The sequence below is a fragment of the Cherax quadricarinatus genome, chromosome 26 (genome assembly GCF_038502225.1).
Source record: "Cherax quadricarinatus isolate ZL_2023a chromosome 26, ASM3850222v1, whole genome shotgun sequence".
In the NCBI taxonomy this organism is placed as follows: Eukaryota; Metazoa; Arthropoda; class Malacostraca; order Decapoda; family Parastacidae; genus Cherax; species Cherax quadricarinatus.
This window is the reverse complement of record NC_091317.1, coordinates 33671759-33689528: the sequence shown is the minus strand read 5'-3', so window position 1 is coordinate 33689528 and position 17770 is coordinate 33671759. Positions and strand designations below refer to the sequence as shown.

The following is a 17770-nucleotide window of genomic DNA, read 5'->3' as shown; positions in this document are numbered from 1 at the left end:
GATCATTAAGATATCAACTACACGAGGATCATTAAGATATCAACTACACGAGGATCATTAAGATATTACCTACACGAGGATCATTAAGATATCAACTACACGAGGATCATTAAGATATCAACTACACGAGGATCATTAAGGTATCAACTACACGAGGATCATTAAGGTATCAACTACACAAGGGTCATTAAGGTATCAACTACACAAGGGTCATTAAGGTATCACCTACACGAGGGCCATTAAGATATCAACTACACGAGGATCATTAAGGTATCAACTACACGAGGATCATTAAGGTATCAACTACACAAGGGTCATTAAGGTATCACCTACACGAGGGTCATTAAGGTATCACCTACACGAGGATATTAAGGTATCACCTACACGAGGGTCATTAAGGTATCAACTACACGAGGGTCATTAAGGTATCAACTACACGAGGGTCATTAAGGTATCACCTACACGAGGGTCATTAAGGTATCAACTACACGAGGGTCATAAAGGTATCAAATACAGGAGGATCATTAAGGTATCACCTACACGAGGGTCATTAAGGTATCACCTACACGAGGGTCATTAAGGTATCAACTACACGAGAGTCATTAAGGTATCAACTACACGAGGGTCATTAAGGTATCACCTACACGAGGGTCATTAAGGTATCACCTACACGAGGGTCATTAAGGTATCAACTACACGAGGGTCATAAAGGTATCAAATACAGGAGGATCATTAAGGTATCACCTACACGAGGGTCATTAAGGTATCACCTACACGAGGGTCATTAAGGTATCAACTACACGAGAGTCATTAAGGTATCAACTACACGAGGGTCATTAAGGTATCACCTACACGAGGGTCATTAAGGTATCACCTACACGAGGGTCATTAAGGTATCAACTACACGAGGGTCATTAAGGTATCAACTACACAAGGATCATTAAGATGTCAACTACACAAGGATCATTAAGGTATCACCTACACGAGGGTCATTAAGGTATCACCTGCACGAGGGTCATTAAGGCATCACCTACACGAGGGTCATTAAGGTATCACCAACACGAGAGCCATTAAGGTATCAACTACAAGAGGGTCATTAAGGTATCACCTGCACGAGGGTCATTAAGGTATCACCTACACGAGGGTCATTAAGATATCAACTACACGACGGTCATTAAGATATCACCTACACGAGGATCATTGAGATATCAACTACACGGGGATCATTAAGATATCAACTACACGAGGATCATTAAGGTATCAACTACACGGGGATCATTGAGATATCAACTACACGGGGATCATTAAGATATCAACTACACGAGGATCATTAAGGTATCAACTACACGAGGATCATTAAGATATCACCAACACGAGAGCCATTAAGGTATCAACTACAAGAGGGTCATTAAGGTATCACCTGCACGAGGGTCATTAAGGCATCACCTACACGAGGGTCATTAAGGTATCACCAACACGAGAGCCATTAAGGTATCAACTACAAGAGGGTCATTAAGGTATCACCTGCACGAGGGTCATTAAGGTATCACCTGCACGAGGGTCATTAAGGTATCACCTACACGAGGGTCATTAAGATATCAACTACACGAGGATCATTAAGGTATCAACTACACGGGGATCATTGAGATATCAACTACACGGGGATCATTAAGATATCAACTACACGAGGATCATTAAGGTATCAACTACACGAGGATCATTAAGATATCACCTACACGAGGATCATTGAGATATCAACTACACGAGGATCATTAAGATATCAACTACACGAGGATCATTGAGATATCAACTACACGAGGATCATTAAGATATCAACTACACGAGGATCATTAAGATATCAACTACACGAGGATCATTAAGGTATCAACTACACGAGGATCATTAAGGTATCAACTACACGAGGGACATTAAGGTATCAACTACACGAGGATCATTAAGATATCACCTACAAGAGGATCATTAAGATATCACCTACACGAGGATCATTAAGATATCAACTACACGAGGATCATTAAGGTATCAACTACACGAGGATCATTAAGGTATCAACTACACGAGGGACATTAAGGTATCAACTACACGAGGATCATTAAGGTATCAACTACACGAGGATCATTAAGGTATCAACTACACGAGGGTCATTAAGGTGTCAACTACACGAGGATCATTAAGGTATCAACTACACGAGGATCATTAAGGTATCAACTACACGAGGATCATTAAGGTATCAACTACACGAGGGTCATTAAGGTATCAACTACACTAGGGTCATTAAGGTATCAACTACACGAAGATCATTAAGATATCAACTACACGAGGATCATTAAGGTATCAACTACACGAGGGTCATTAAGGTATCAACTACACGAGGGTCATTAAGGTATCAACTACACGAGGATCATTAAGGTATCAACTACACGAGGATCATTAAGGTATCAACTACACGAGGATCATTAAGGTATCAACTACACGAGGATCATTAAGGTATCAACTACACGAGGGTCATTAAGGTATCAACTACACGAGGATCATTAAGGTATCAACTACACGAGGGTCATTAAGGTATCAATTACACGAGGATCATTAAGGTATCAACTACACGAGGGTCATTAAGGTATCAACTACACGAGGATCATTAAGGTATCAACTACACGAGGGTCATTAAGGTATCAACTACACGAGGATCATTAAGGTATCAACTACACGAGGATCATTAAGGTATCAATACACGAGGATCATTAAGGTATCAACTACACGAGGATCATTAAGGTATCAACTACACGAGGGTCATTAAGGTGGCCCGGTGGCCTGGTGGCTAAAGCTCCCGCTTCACACACGGAGGGCCCGGGTTCGATTCCCGGCGGGTGGAAACATTTCGACACGTTTCCTTACACCTGTTGTCCTGTTCACCTAGCAGCAAATAGGTACCTGGGTGTTAGTCGACTGGTGTGGGTCGCATCCTGGGGGACAAGATTAAGGACCCCAATGGAAATAAGTTAGACAGTCCTCGATGACGCACTGACTTTCTTGGGTTATCCTGGGTGGCTAACCCTCCGGGGTTAAAAATCCGAACGAAATCTTATCTTATCTTATCTTATCAACTACACGAGGGTCATTAAGGTATCACCTACACGAGGACCATTAAGGTATCAACTACACGAGGACCATTAAGGTATCAACTACACGAGGACCATTAAGGTATCAACTACACGAGGATCATTAAGGTATCAACTACACGAGGACCATTAAGGTATCAACTACACGAGGACCATTAAGGTATCAACTACACGAGGATCATTAAGGTATCAACTACACGAGGGTCATTAAGGTATCAGCTACACGAGGGCCATTAGGGTATCAACTACTCGAGGGTCATTATGGCTGACTGTCACTTGTACACGGCCAGCCAAAAATATTTTAATACATACAATAAGTAATAAGTAATAAGTAATAAGTCATTCCTGGAGTTGAACCACAGTCGATGGCCTCCACTCCAAACCAACAGATACAGATACTAATACCGGAAAAAAAATCCCCCCCAGTACCAACAATACCACCAGTCCGATGACATTCTTCTTTGCAAATATACAGGGTCTAAAGCCAGCAACAAGCAACAAAATACCTTTCATCCGTGGACTGCTTTCAGAGGCAAAGGCAATGTTCGCGGCTGTCACTGAGACCCACATAAAGGATCACTTGGACAACGAAATATGGATCCCAGGTTACAACCTATACAGATGTGACAGAGTGAACAGGCAAAAGGGGGGGGGGGGGATTGGCCTGTACATTGCAAAGTCACTTGTTTGCACAGAACTGCTTAATGCCTCAAATGATGTAGTGGAAGTTTTAGCAGTAAAGGTCGAGAACCAAAACCTAGTCATTGTGGTAGTCTACAAGCCTCCGGATGCAACATCCCAGCAATTCCAGGAACAGCTGTTAAAAATTGACCACTGTCTGGAAAATCTTCCAGCTCCTGCATCCAACATCTTGCTCCTGAGGGATTTCAACTTAAGGCACCTAAAATGGAGGAATATAGCAAATAATATTGTTGCAGTAATAACACCAGGAGGCAGCTCTGATGAAAACTCACACTCACACGAGCTTTTAAATCTCTGCACAAAATTCAATTTAAACCAGCAAATAATAGAGCCTACTAGACTGGAGAATACACTAGACCTCATCTTCACTAGATTAGATTTTGCCACCGAAGTGGCTAGTTTATTGTGCACCCCATATCCATCCTGTGGACGGTAGCGCGAGAGCATATGGATACACAAAAGGCCTAGGAACTAGGCCCCAAAGGGTTAACAGGAATACATATGGATTTATATCTACATATCTATAGTTCACTTATCTGTTACAAGCAAATTTAGGAAATTTGCTTAGTATATCTGGTATCTTATTTTCATTAATAAGATATCTTGACATGTCACATAGGTTATTATACTGTCTGTCTCTGTATTCCTCAATAAGTGGACAATTAAGCACATAGTGTTCAAGAGAGTGACCATATGCCTGATCACATAATTTACATTTAGTTTGATCATCATCTGTGTGTCTCCCAAACTGCCAGAAGTACTTGTAACCAAGCCTAAGCCTGGCCACTACAACATCAGTCAGTCTGTTCACATTGCAAGTTGCTCCATAAACATACTTATCTACGTTCATGTTATCATAGTGGGTTATAGATCTACTCAGGCTTCTAACTGCATTCCTATAACAATCATTTTCATTATTTACTTCTCTCCTAATATTATTCCTAATGCTAGACACAGTTATACCAAAGTTATATTCTACATTCTCCTTCTGGGTACTCTTCTTGGCTAACATATCAACTTTATCATGAAGGAGTAATCCAATGTGTGATGGGATCCATAGCAATTGTGCATTAATTCCTTTGTCCCTAATTTTTGAGTATCTATACCTGGCTTCCCCAATGAGCATGTTGTTGGAGTCATTATATGAGTCAAGAGCCTTCAATGATGACATAGAATCAGTAATGATGACAGAGTCAAGCTCAGTGTCATAGGTTAGCTTTAGCGCCATTAGGATTGCAAACAATTCAGTTTGCAGTGTAGACGCCCAGTTGTTAATTCTCATGCCTAACAAATTTATTATCGTTCTTAACTAGGGAGGCGGCAACAAGAGCAGATGCAGCCCTGCCAGAAGACTCCTGTTTAGATCCATCAGTGTATATAACTTGTGATAACCTATTACTACCAGCTAGGTGAGAAATTTCTTCTTGAGCAGTTGCTCTAACAAGAGATTTAAGGAAGGGATTACTAGCAATGAGCTTCTTGGGAGGGACTTGTAGGTATGTGATATTAAATGAACACATCTTCCATGGAGGGGTGAAATGCTCTTGTTGCCTACAGTGATACAGTTCATGCAGGTTATAAAACTTAATGCAATTGCACGTTTTCACAATCCATTTAGATCTGTGTGTATTTACCTCTAGACACTTGGTAAGATTCACTGTGACAGTGTCTGGTTTGTTTCTCAACATTCTAATACCGAGTACAGTGTTAATTTCAACAATCCTATCACTGATACTAGAAATACCAAGCTCCTTCCTCATGTTAAGAACTTTTGTAGATCTGGGACAGCCAAGAATAATCCTGAGAGCTTCATTTCACTAACAATGATGATCTGATAAGAAATGTCACCATATCAAAAACAATATACTCAGATCACAACATAATTGAGGTTCAGACATCTATGCGTGGAGCCCCAGACCGACATAATGAGACTAGTCACGAGGGAGCATTCACCAAATTCAACTTCAATAACAAAAACATAAAGTGGGACCAAGTAAACCAAGTCCTAACCGATATAAGCTGGGAGGATATACTAAGCAACACAGACCCCAACTTATGCCTAGAACAGATTAACTTGGTGGCACTCGATGTATGCACAAGGCTTATTCCTCTAAGAAAAATGAGGATTAGATGTAAAATAGAAAGAGACAGGCGCTCCATTTACAGGCGACGGAAAAGAATAACAGAGCGGCTGAAAGAGGTCAATATATCTGAAATGCGTAGGGAGACACTGGTCAGAGAAATAGTAAGCATCGAACTTAAGCTAAAGGAATCTTATAGGAGTCAGGAATCGCGGGAAGAACTAAAAGCCATAAATGAAATCGAAAGAAACCCAAAGTATTTCTTCTCCTATGCCAAATCAAAGTCGAGAACAACGTCCAATATTGGGCCCCTACTTAAACAAGATGGGTCCTACATAGATGACAGCAAGGAAATGAGTGAGATACTCAAGTCCCAATATGACTCAGTTTTTAGCAAGCCGCTAACCAGACTGAGAGTCGAAGATCAAAATGAATTTTTTATGAGAGAGCCACAAAATTTGATTAACACAAGCCTATCCGATGTGATCCTGACGCCAAATGACTTCGAACAGGCGATAAATGACATGCCCATGCACTCTGCCCCAGGGCCAGACTCATGCAACTCCGTGTTCATCAAGAACTGCAAGAAGCCCCTATCACGAGCCTTTTCCATCCTATGGAGAGGGAGCATGGACACGGGGGTCGTCCCACAGTTACTAAAAACAACAGACATAGCCCCACTCCACAAAGGGGGCAGTAAAGCAACAGCAAAGAACTACAGACCAATAGCACTAACATCCCATATCATAAAAATCTTTGAAAGGGTCCTAAGAAGCAAGATCACCACCCATCTAGAAACCCATCAGTTACACAACCCAGGGCAACATGGGTTTAGAACAGGTCGCTCCTGTCTGTCTCAACTATTGGATCACTACGACAAGGTCCTAAATGCACTAGAAGACAAAAAGAATGCTGATGTAATATATACAGACTTTGCAAAAGCCTTCGACAAGTGTGACCATGGCGTAATAGCGCACAAAATGCGTGCTAAAGGAATAACAGGAAAAGTCGGTCGATGGATCTATAATTTCCTCACTAACAGAACACAGAGAGTAGTCGTCAACAGAGTAATGTCCGAGGAAGCTACGGTGAAAAGCTCTGTTCCACAAGGCACAGTACTCGCTCCCATCTTGTTCCTCATCCTCATATCCGACATAGACAAGGATGTCAGCCACAGCACCGTGTCTTCCTTTGCAGATGACACCCGAATCTGCATAACAGTGTCTTCCATTACAGACACTGCAAGGCTCCAGGCGGACATCAACCAAATCTTTCAGTGGGCTGCAGAAAACAATATGAAGTTCAATGATGAGAAATTTCAATTACTCAGATATGGTAAACACGAGGAAATTAAATCTTCATCAGAGTACAAAACAAATTCTGGCCACAAAATAGAGCGAAACACCAACGTCAAAGACCTGGGAGTGATCATGTCGGAGGATCTCACCTTCAAGGACCATAACATTGTATCAATCGCATCTGCTAGAAAAATGACAGGATGGATAATGAGAACCTTCAAAACTAGGGAGGCCAAGCCCATGATGACACTCTTCAGGTCACTTGTTCTATCTAGGCTGGAATATTGCTGCACGCTAACAGCACCTTTCAAGGCAGGTGAAATTGCTGACCTAGAAAATGTACAGAGAACCTTCACGGCGCGCATAACGGAGATAAAACACCTCAATTACTGGGAGCGCTTGAGGTTCCTAAACCTGTATTCCCTGGAACGTAGGCGGGAGAGATACATGATTATATACACCTGGAAAATCCTAGAGGGACTAGTACCGAACTTGCACACGAAAATCACTCACTACGAAAGCAAAAGACTTGGCAGACGATGCAACATCCCCCCAATGAAAAGCAGGGGTGTCACTAGCACGTTAAGAGACCATACAATAAGTGTCAGGGGCCCGAGACTGTTCAACTGCCTCCCAGCATACATAAGGGGGATTACCAACAGACCCCTGGCAGTCTTCAAGCTGGCACTGGACAAGCACCTAAAGTCGGTACCTGACCAGCCGGGCTGTGGCTCGTACGTTGGTTTGCGTGCAGCCAGCAGCAACAGCCTGGTTGATCAGGCTCTGATCCACCAGGAGGCCTGGTCACAGACCGGGCCGCGGGGGCGTTGACCCCCGGAACTCTCTCCAGGTAAACTCGAGGTAATACATCGAACTGAGCGTATATATACACACTGAGTATACATAAACACTGAGTATACATACACACTGAGTATACATACACACTGAGTATACACACTTCTCGGTATGTATACACTATAATAAGGGTTAATCTCGTAATTATAAGTAGGCTATTAGTAGGTAAATTAGTGCCTCTAATGACTGCTTCTCCCACCAGATCCAATGTTCTCCAGGGTGGCCCCAGACACCATGCCACCATCACCAGTCAACTCCAGGACCAAGCGTAGCTTCGGTGGGTATTATCATTATTATTATTGTTTGTAGATGAATGGTTCAGAGAACCGACATGTTGATAAATTAGACACATGTGCAACTCTTGGGTATCTTTATTGAGGAAACGTTTCGCCACACAGTGGCTTCATCAGTCCATACGTAGGAGAAACTTGAAGAATAGGAGGAGAATGAGGTAATCAGTCCCACAACCTTGAGTCGACTCAAGGTTGAGGGACTGATTACCTCATTCTCCTCCTGTTCCTCAAGATTCTCCTTTGTATGGACTGATGAAGCCACTGTGTGGCGAAACGTTTCCTCAATAAAGATACCCAAGAGTTGCACATGTGTCTAATTTATCATTATTATTGTTGCTATTATTATTATCATTATTATTATTATTACTGTTATTATTATTTTTTATTATTGTCTTCCTTATTATAATCATAATTATTATTTTTATTATTATCATCCTATTATAATTATCATTATTATTATAATAATAATTACTATTATCATTATTATTATAATAATAATTACTATTATCATTATTATTATAATAATAATTACTATTATCATTATCATTATTATTATTTTATAAGGAAGCGCTAAAAGTTTACGGGGTGATACAGCGCTTGAGGAACGGGTGATAATCAGGATCAATCCAAGTGAGAGAACAGCTCCACTCACTTGAATCAAAAGCCTCCCATATAAACAGTCACCTCCCCCCCTCTTGCTGTTACAGACCTGATGACGTCACGTGTGGCCCCCAGTAAGTGGTCGCAGCAGAGTGGTCCGTACGTGATCACGGCCGCCAGACTGACTGAGGTCAGGTCACAGCTCATGTACCCGTACTTCGATGCTGACCATAGTGGTGGTATGGGTGACCTGGAGGTCAACATCAACACTCAGAACACTCAGGTCAACAAGCAACTGACCTTCCTGCTGCCATTCTTCGGGTTTGGTCTCAACTACACCTGGGTAAGACTGACAACACACTCACAATACCCTGACTCCAACAATATATGAATAACCTGCACGTAGGAGAGAGCAGCTTACCACGAGGTTTCGGTCCCACTTGAACCATTTACAAAGTCCAAGTCGGGCCGAAACGTCGTCGTAAGCTCCTCTCTCCTACGTGCGGGTTATTTGTGTATGGGTGAGCTCTGGTCAAGTCAGTAATAATAATCATTATTTCTACCAGTACATGTACAAGGTATACAGACCATACCTGGAGTTTACCTGGAGAGAGTTCCGGGGGTCAGGTCTGTGACCAGGCCTCCTGGCGGATCAGAGCCTGATCAACCAGGTTGTTACTGCTGGCTGCACGCAAACCAACGTACGAGCCACAGCCCGGCTGGTCAGGAACCGACTTTAGGTGCTTGTCCAGTGCCAGCTTGAAAACTGCCAGGGGTCTGTTGGTAATCCCCCTTATGTATGCTGGGAGGCAGTTGAACAGTCTCGGGCCCCTGACACTTATTGTATGGTCTCTTAACGTGCTAGTGACACCCCTGCTTTTCATTGGGGGGATGTTGCATCGTCTGCCAAGTCTTTTGCTTTCGTAGTGAGTGATTTTCGTGTGCAAGTTCGGTACTAGTCCCTCTAGGATTTTCCAGGTGTATATAATCATGTATCTCTCCCGCCTGCGTTCCAGGGAGTACAGGTTCAGGAACCTCAAGCGCTCCCAGTAATTGAGGTGTTTTATCTCCGTTATGCGCGCCGTGAAGGTTCTCTGCACATTTTCTAGGTCAGCAATTTCACCTGCCTTGAAAGGTGCTGTTAGTGTGCAGCAATATTCCAGCCTAGATAGAACAAGTGACCTGAAGAGTGTCATCATGGGCTTGGCCTCCCTAGTTTTGAAGGTTCTCATTATCCATCCTGTCATTTTTCTAGCAGATGCGATTGATACAATGTTATGGTCCTTGAAGGTGAGATCCTCCGACATGATCACTCCCAGGTCTTTGACGTTGGTGTTTCGCTCTATTTTGTGGCCAGAATTTGTTTTGTACTCTGATGAACATTTAATTTCCTCGTGTTTACCATATCTGAGTAATTGAAATTTCTCATCGTTGAACTTCATATTGTTTTCTGCAGCCCACTGAAAGATTTGGTTGATGTCCGCCTGGAGCCTTGCAGTGTCTGCAATGGAAGTCACTGTCATGCAGATTCGGGTGTCATCTGCAAAGGAAGACACGGTGCTGTGGCTGACATCCTTGTCTATGTCGGATATGAGGATGAGGAATAAGATGGGAGCGAGTACTGTGCCTTGTGGAACAGAGCTTTTCACCGTAGCTTCCTCGGACTTTACTCTGTTGACGACTACTCTCTGTGTTCTGTTAGTGAGGAAATTATAGATCCATCGACCAACTTTTCCTGTTATTCCTTTAGCACGCATTTTGTGCGCTATTACGCCATGGTCACACTTGTCGAAGGCTTTTGCAAAGTCTGTATATATTACATCAGCATTCTTTTTGTCTTCTAGTGCATCTAGGACCTTGTCGTAGTGATCCAATAGTTGACACAGACAGGAGCGACCTGTTCTAAACCCATGTTGCCCTGGGTTGTGTAATTGATGGGTATCTAGATGGGTGGTGATCTTGCTTCTTTGGACCCTTTCAAAGATTTTTATGATATGGGATGTTAGTGCTATCGGTCTGTAGTTCTTTGCTATTGCTTTACTGCCCCCTTTGTGGAGTGGGGCTATGTCTGTTGTTTTTAGTAACTGTGGGACGACCTCCGTGTCCATGCTCCCTCTCCATAGGATGGTAAAAGCTCGTGATAGGGGCTTCTTGCAGTTCTTGATGAACACGGAGTTGCATGAGTCTGGCCCTGGGGCAGAGTGCATGGGCACGTCATCTATCGCCTGTTCGAAGTCATTTGGTGTCAGGATAACATCAGATAGGCTTGTGTTAACCAAATTCTGTGGCTCTCTCATAAAAAATTCATTTAGGTCTTCGACTCTCAGTCTGGTTAGCGGCTTGCTAAAAACTGAGTCAAATTGGGACTTGAGTGGCTCACTCATTTCCTTGCTGTCATCTGTGTAGGACCCATCTTGTTTAAGTAGGGGCCCAATACTGGACGTTGTTCTCGACTTTGGTTTGGCATAGGAGAAGAAATACTTTGGGTTTCTTTCGATTTCATTTATGGCTTTTAGTTCTTCCTGCGATTCCTGACTCCTATACCTGACATCAGTGACATACTACTATATAGAAAGTCAAACCATACGAGTGGGGTTAGAACCCGTGGTCAGAGACTCATAAAACTCCAGACTGACGGGTTAGACACTGGGCCAGCGTCGGTCTGGACTTTTATGACTTTCTGACCACGGGTTCTATCCCCGCCCTTGGTATGGTTTGTTTCAATCGTGTCATTACCCGCAAATTAGATCAATTTTCTCCCCAGGATGCGTGTCACACCAGTCGATTAGCACCCAGGTACCTATTTTACTGCTAGGTGAACAAGGACAGCAGGTGTCGTAAGGAAACACGTTCTAATGTTTCCACCCGTACCGGGGATCGACCCCCGGACCTCAGTGTGTGAATCGAGTGCGCTACCGATCGGGTGTTAACGCACTGGCTCGTGTGTTATAAGACTTATTTGCCATAGGTTGAAGTCCTACCCGTTCCCTGATTGTTAGGCCAGTAGGTGGGTGTGAGCTAGACCTGCCTAGCATGGTCAAGTAGGCCTGCTCATTCTTATGTTCTAGTATGCACAATGACGACATTTCTCCAGTAGGGGCGAAATGTTTCCTTAAATGTCAGTCCTTTGGTGAATCAACCCCAAATGGAAAGTACTCTTGATCCAAGGAAGCGAAGGGTACCTTTAATTCCTTGGATCAAGAGCCCATCATCAGCATCAAGGCACCTTTCTTCCCAAGAGAATAACAGCAAAGACTTGGTCCCTTGAGAGGATGTCCCTTGATACCTACCGGTGAGTTCCCTTGATGCCTAGTGGAGGATCTTGATGCCATCGAGGGATCTTGATGCCCACTAGGGGTCTTAATGTCTGTTAGGGCTCTTGATGCCCGCTAGGGCTCTTGATACTGATTACTGGCATCTTGATGTCGATAACACAGGGTGAACGTGATATACATAAACCACAGACAGGGTGAACATGGGGTGTACAATAAACCACAGACAGGGTGAACATGGGGTACACAATAAACCACAGACACAGGGTGAACATGGGGTACACAATAAACCACAGACAGGGTGAACATGGGGTACACAATAAACCACAGACAGTGTGAACATGGGGTACACAATAAACCACAGACACAGGGTGAACATGGGGTACACAATAAACCACAGACAGGGTGAACATGGGGTACACAATAAACCACAGACAGTGTGAACATGGGGTACACAATAAACCATAGACAGGGTGAACATGGGGTGTACAATAAACCACAGACAGTGTGGACATGGGGTACACAATAAACCACAGACAGGGTGAACATGGGGTACACAATAAACCACAGACAGGGTGAACATGGGGTGCACAATAAACCACAGACAGGGTGAACATGGGGTACACAATAAACCACAGACAGGGTGAACATGGGGTGTACAATAAACCACAGACAGTGTGGACATGGGGTACACAATAAACCACAGACAGAGTGAACATGGGGTACACAATAAACCACAGACAGGGTGAACATGGGGTACACAATAAACCACAGACAGGGTGAACATGGGGTACACAATAAACCACAGACTGGGTGAACATGGGGTACACAATAAACCACAGACAGTGTGAACATGGGGTACACAATAAACCACAGACAGGGTGAACATGGGGTGTACAATAAACCACAGACAGTGTGAACATTGGGTACACAATAAACCACAGACAGTGTGAACATGGGGTACACAATAAACCACAGACAGTGTGAACATGAGGTACACAATAAACCACAGACAGGGTGAACATGGGGTACACAATAAACCACAGACAGGGTGAACATGGGGTACACAATAAACCAAAGACAGGGTGAACATGGGGTACACAATAAACCACAGACTGGGTGAACATGGGGTACACAATAAACCACAGACAGGGTGAACATGGGGTGTACAATAAACCACAGACAGTGTGGACATGGGGTACACAATAAACCACAGACAGGGTGAACATGGGGTACACAATAAACCACAGACAGTGTGAACATGGGGTACACAATAAACCACAGACAGTGTGGACATGGGGTACACAATAAACCACAGACAGGGTGAACATGGGGTACACAATAAACCACAGACAGTGTGAACATGGGGTACACAATAAACCACAGACAGGGTGAACATGGGGTACACAATAAACCACAGACAGGGTGAACATGGGGTACACAATAAACCACAGACAGGGTGAACATGGGGTACACAATAAACCACAGACAGGGTGAACATGGGGTACACAATAAACCACAGACAGGGTGAACATGGGGTACACAATAAACCACAGACAGGGTGAACATGGGGTACACAATAAACCACAGACAGGGTGAACATGGGGTGTACAATAAACCACAGACAGTGTGGACATGGGGTACACAATAAACCACAGACAGGGTGAACATGGGGTACACAATAAACCACAGACAGTGTGAACATGGGGTACACAATAAACCACAGACAGTGTGGACATGGGGTACACAATAAACCACAGACAGGGTGAACATGGGGTACACAATAAACCACAGACAGGGTGAACATGGGGTACACAATAAACCACAGACAGGGTGAACATGGGGTACACAATAAACCACAGACAGGGTGAACATTCGGTTCACAATAAACCACAGTGTGAACGTGGGGTACCAGTCACTCCGCACATCTAACTGGTTACCTGTGACTGGTTGCAGGTATCTCTGAACGGCTACCTGGGCTTCTCTGACGCACCTTTCAACTGGAGACACTATCCTCTGAGCTTCCCGGTACCACAGTGGCCAGACATACCTGACCCGTCCTTCATTGGTCCGTTCTACTCCAAGTGTAACATTGGTGAACTGAAGCCGGGTGATGACAAGAGCAGGAGACCTGGTGTATACTGGAGGTAAGTCATGCAGGAGACCTGGTGTATACTGGAGGTAAGTCATGCAGGAGACCTGGTGTTTACTGGAGGTAAGTCATGCCAGAGACCTGGTGTATACTGGAGGTAAGTCATGCAGGAGACCTGGTGTATACTGGAGGTAAGTCATGCAGGAGACCTGGTGTATACTGGAGGTAAGTCATGCAGGAGACCTGGTGTTTACTGGAGGTAAGTCATGCAGGAGACCTGGTGTATACTGGAGGTAAGTCATGCAGGAGACCTGGTGTATACTGGAGATAAGTCATGCAGGAGACCTGGTGTTTACTGGAGGTAAGTCATGCCAGAGACCTGGTGTATACTGGAGGTAAGTCATGCAGGAGACCTGGTGTATACTGGAGGTAAGTCATGCAGGAGACCTGGTGTATACTGGAGGTAAGTCATGCAGGAGACCTGGTGTTTACTGGAGGTAAGTCATGCCAGAGACCTGGTGTATACTGGAGGTAAGTCATGCAGGAGACCTGGTGTATACTGGAGGTAAGTCATGCAGGAGACCTGGTGTATACTGGAGGTAAGTCATGCAGGAGACCTGGTGTATACTGGAGGTAAGTCATGCAGGAGACCTGGTGTATACTGGAGGTAAGTCATGCAGGAGACCTGGTGTATACTGGAGGTAAGTCATGCAGGAGACCTGGTGTATACTGGAGGTAAGTTATGCCAGAGACCTGGTGTATACTGGAGGTAAGTCATGCAGGAGACCTGGTGTATACTGGAGGTAAGTCATGCAGGAGACCTGTTGTATACTGGAGGTAAGTCATGCCAGAGACCTGTTGTATACTGGAGGTAAGTCATGCCAGAGACCTGGTGTATACTGGAGGTAAGTCATGCAGGAGACCTGGTGTATACTGGAGGTAAGTCATGCAGGAGACCTGTTGTATACTGGAGGTAAGTCATGCCAGAGACCTGTTGTATACTGGAGGTAAGTCATGCAGGAGACCTGGTGTATACTGGAGGTAAGTCATGATAACATTATTTTATATTGTGTATGCAAAACAACCACGGGGTCGAGTTGAATGATAGCTCTAGGCCTTTCATGTTGCGATCAACACATCATCAGGAGCTTGCAATGTTTCAGAAAAGAGGAAAGTCCAAGCAAATACGTTCAGAGGAAGTGCCTTTGCTCCAGCAAAGACACTTCCTCTGAACGTATTTGCTTGGACTTCCTCCTCTTTTCTACAACATTGCAAGCTCCTGATGATGTGTTGATCGCAACACGAAAGGCCTAGAGCTATCATTCAACTCGACCCCGTGGTTGTTTTGCGTCTTGCTTCGCTTGTCGGCGTAATACTGTGCATGTCACTGGCAGTATACACAGACATGTGAGTTAACATGATGTTAGGTGTCATCGGTCATATAGCAGGAGTACTGGCGAGGTAAAGATGATGTCATCAGTCCTTCAACCTTGGAGAAATAGTCTGAGGTGGTCAGTCCCTCAGCCACTACTGCCGTCTACAATACATTTTCATCTATATTTGACTGAAGAAGCCTACTGTGCCGGCGAAACGTTTCAACAAATAAGACACCCAACTGTTGTACATGTGTCTTACTCATCTGATTGTCCGTATTTGATACAAATTTGAACATCACGTTAACATGATACAACATCGTGTTAACATGATACAACATCATGTTAACATGATACAGCATCATGTTAACATGATACAGCATCATGTTAACATGATACAGCATCATGTTAACATGATACAGCATCATGTTAACATGATACAGCATCATGTTAACATGATACAGCATCGTGTTAACATGATACAGCATCGTGTTAACATGATACAGCATCATGTTAACATGATACAGCATCATGTTAACATGATACAGCATCGTGTTAACATGATACAGCATCATGTTAACATGATACAGCATCATGTTAACATGATACAGCATCATCTTAACATGATACAGCATCATGTTAACATGATACAACATGTGGTTTATATCGTACTATTCTGAGAACGTTTCATCCAACGTTTCTCTCAGGTGTGCGAAACATCTTCTCAATACATAGCCATAAACAGCAAACTGTCTTATTAGCGTTGTTATATTGTATGTATAGCGCTAAACCCGTGTGGGTTGAGTGCAAGGAGTGGTGTAGGAGGCTGGTTGCACATGCAGTTTTTTTTTATTATTTATTTATTTATTATAAATTTGTGCACACATACAGAGGTACAAAAAAATACAGATAAGAGCAGTATGCCAAAGCCACTTATACTATGCATAGCATTACGGGCTGGCTTAAAATTAACTTAAGATTAATTAAGCAATGATGAAGTCAGTGATAAAACATTAATGTAAACAGATTACTATAAAGCACAAGTGAGTATTACAAAGACAGGTCATATGAAGGATTCTGTTAGGTAGTGTATTTAAAAAATAATAAAGTTAGATTGGGTTTTAGGTTTAACATTTATGTGATATAATTGTGAGAAACATTTAAGATATACAATTTATAAGGTTCAGTTATTCAGTATTTATTTGGTTTTGGGTGAGTAAGTGATCTTTGAGTAGAGACTTGAATTTATAAACAGATAGTGTTTCTTTTATATTTACAGGTAATGAATTCCAGATTTTAGGGCCTTTTATGTGCATTGAGTTTTTGCATAGTGTGAGATGAACACGAGGAACATCAAAGAGTGATCTGTGCCTTGTGTTATGGTCATGTGTTCTGTTGAGGTTGGCAAGGAGATGTTTGAGGGGAGGGTTAATATCAGAGTTAAGTGTTCTATGTATGTAATAGGTGCAGTAATAAGTATGGATGTTTTGTATGGTGAGTAGGTTTAGTGTATTGAATATTGGTGGAGTGTGCTGCCTGTAGTGAGAATTTGTTATCATTCTAACTGCAGCCTTTTGTTGGGTAATTAGTGGTCTGAGATGGTTAACTGTTGTTGAGCCCCATGCACAAATTCCATAGGTGAGATAGGGGTAAATAAGAGAGTGATATAGGGCCAGGAGGGCTGACTGTGGAACATAGTACCGTATCTTCGATAGTATGCCTACAGTCTTGGAAATTTTCTTAGAAATTTGTTGTATATGTGTATGAAATTTGAGTCTATTATCAAGGTGGATTCCTAAGAATTTTCCCTCTGTTAGCTTTGTGATAGGTGATCCGTTTATCATTATGTTAAGAGGGACATCTGTAGCTCTGTTACCAAACTGAATGAAGTAGGTTTTGTCAATGTTTAGTGTAAGTTTGTTAGTCCTCATCCAGGTAGATATTTTCTGTAATTCGGTATTTACAGTATTGGCTAGTGTGACTGGGCTCGGGTGAGAGAAGACGTATGTAGTGTCATCTGCAAATAGTGTGGGTTTGAGTAATTGCGAAGCATTTGGAAGGTCATTT

General features: G+C 43.1%; 1 protein-coding gene across 4 annotated transcripts in view; it reads left to right on the top strand.

Moving 5' to 3' along the window:
* mesh (sushi domain containing 2 mesh) overlaps nucleotides 1-17770 on the top strand; it is a 171302-nt gene that overhangs the window by 9020 nt on the left and 144512 nt on the right. For 3 of the 4 annotated variants that reach the window (XM_070088915.1, XM_070088914.1, XM_070088913.1), the window contains exons 2-4: nucleotides 8276-8350; nucleotides 9074-9309; nucleotides 14195-14385. In XM_070088915.1, the coding sequence (XP_069945016.1) occupies nucleotides 8276-8350; nucleotides 9074-9309; nucleotides 14195-14385 (502 nt within the window). Of the gene's footprint in view, nucleotides 1-8275; nucleotides 8351-9073; nucleotides 9310-14194; nucleotides 14386-15261; nucleotides 15372-17770 lie in introns of those variants that run through there. The other variant, XM_070088916.1, reaches the window with a different exon arrangement.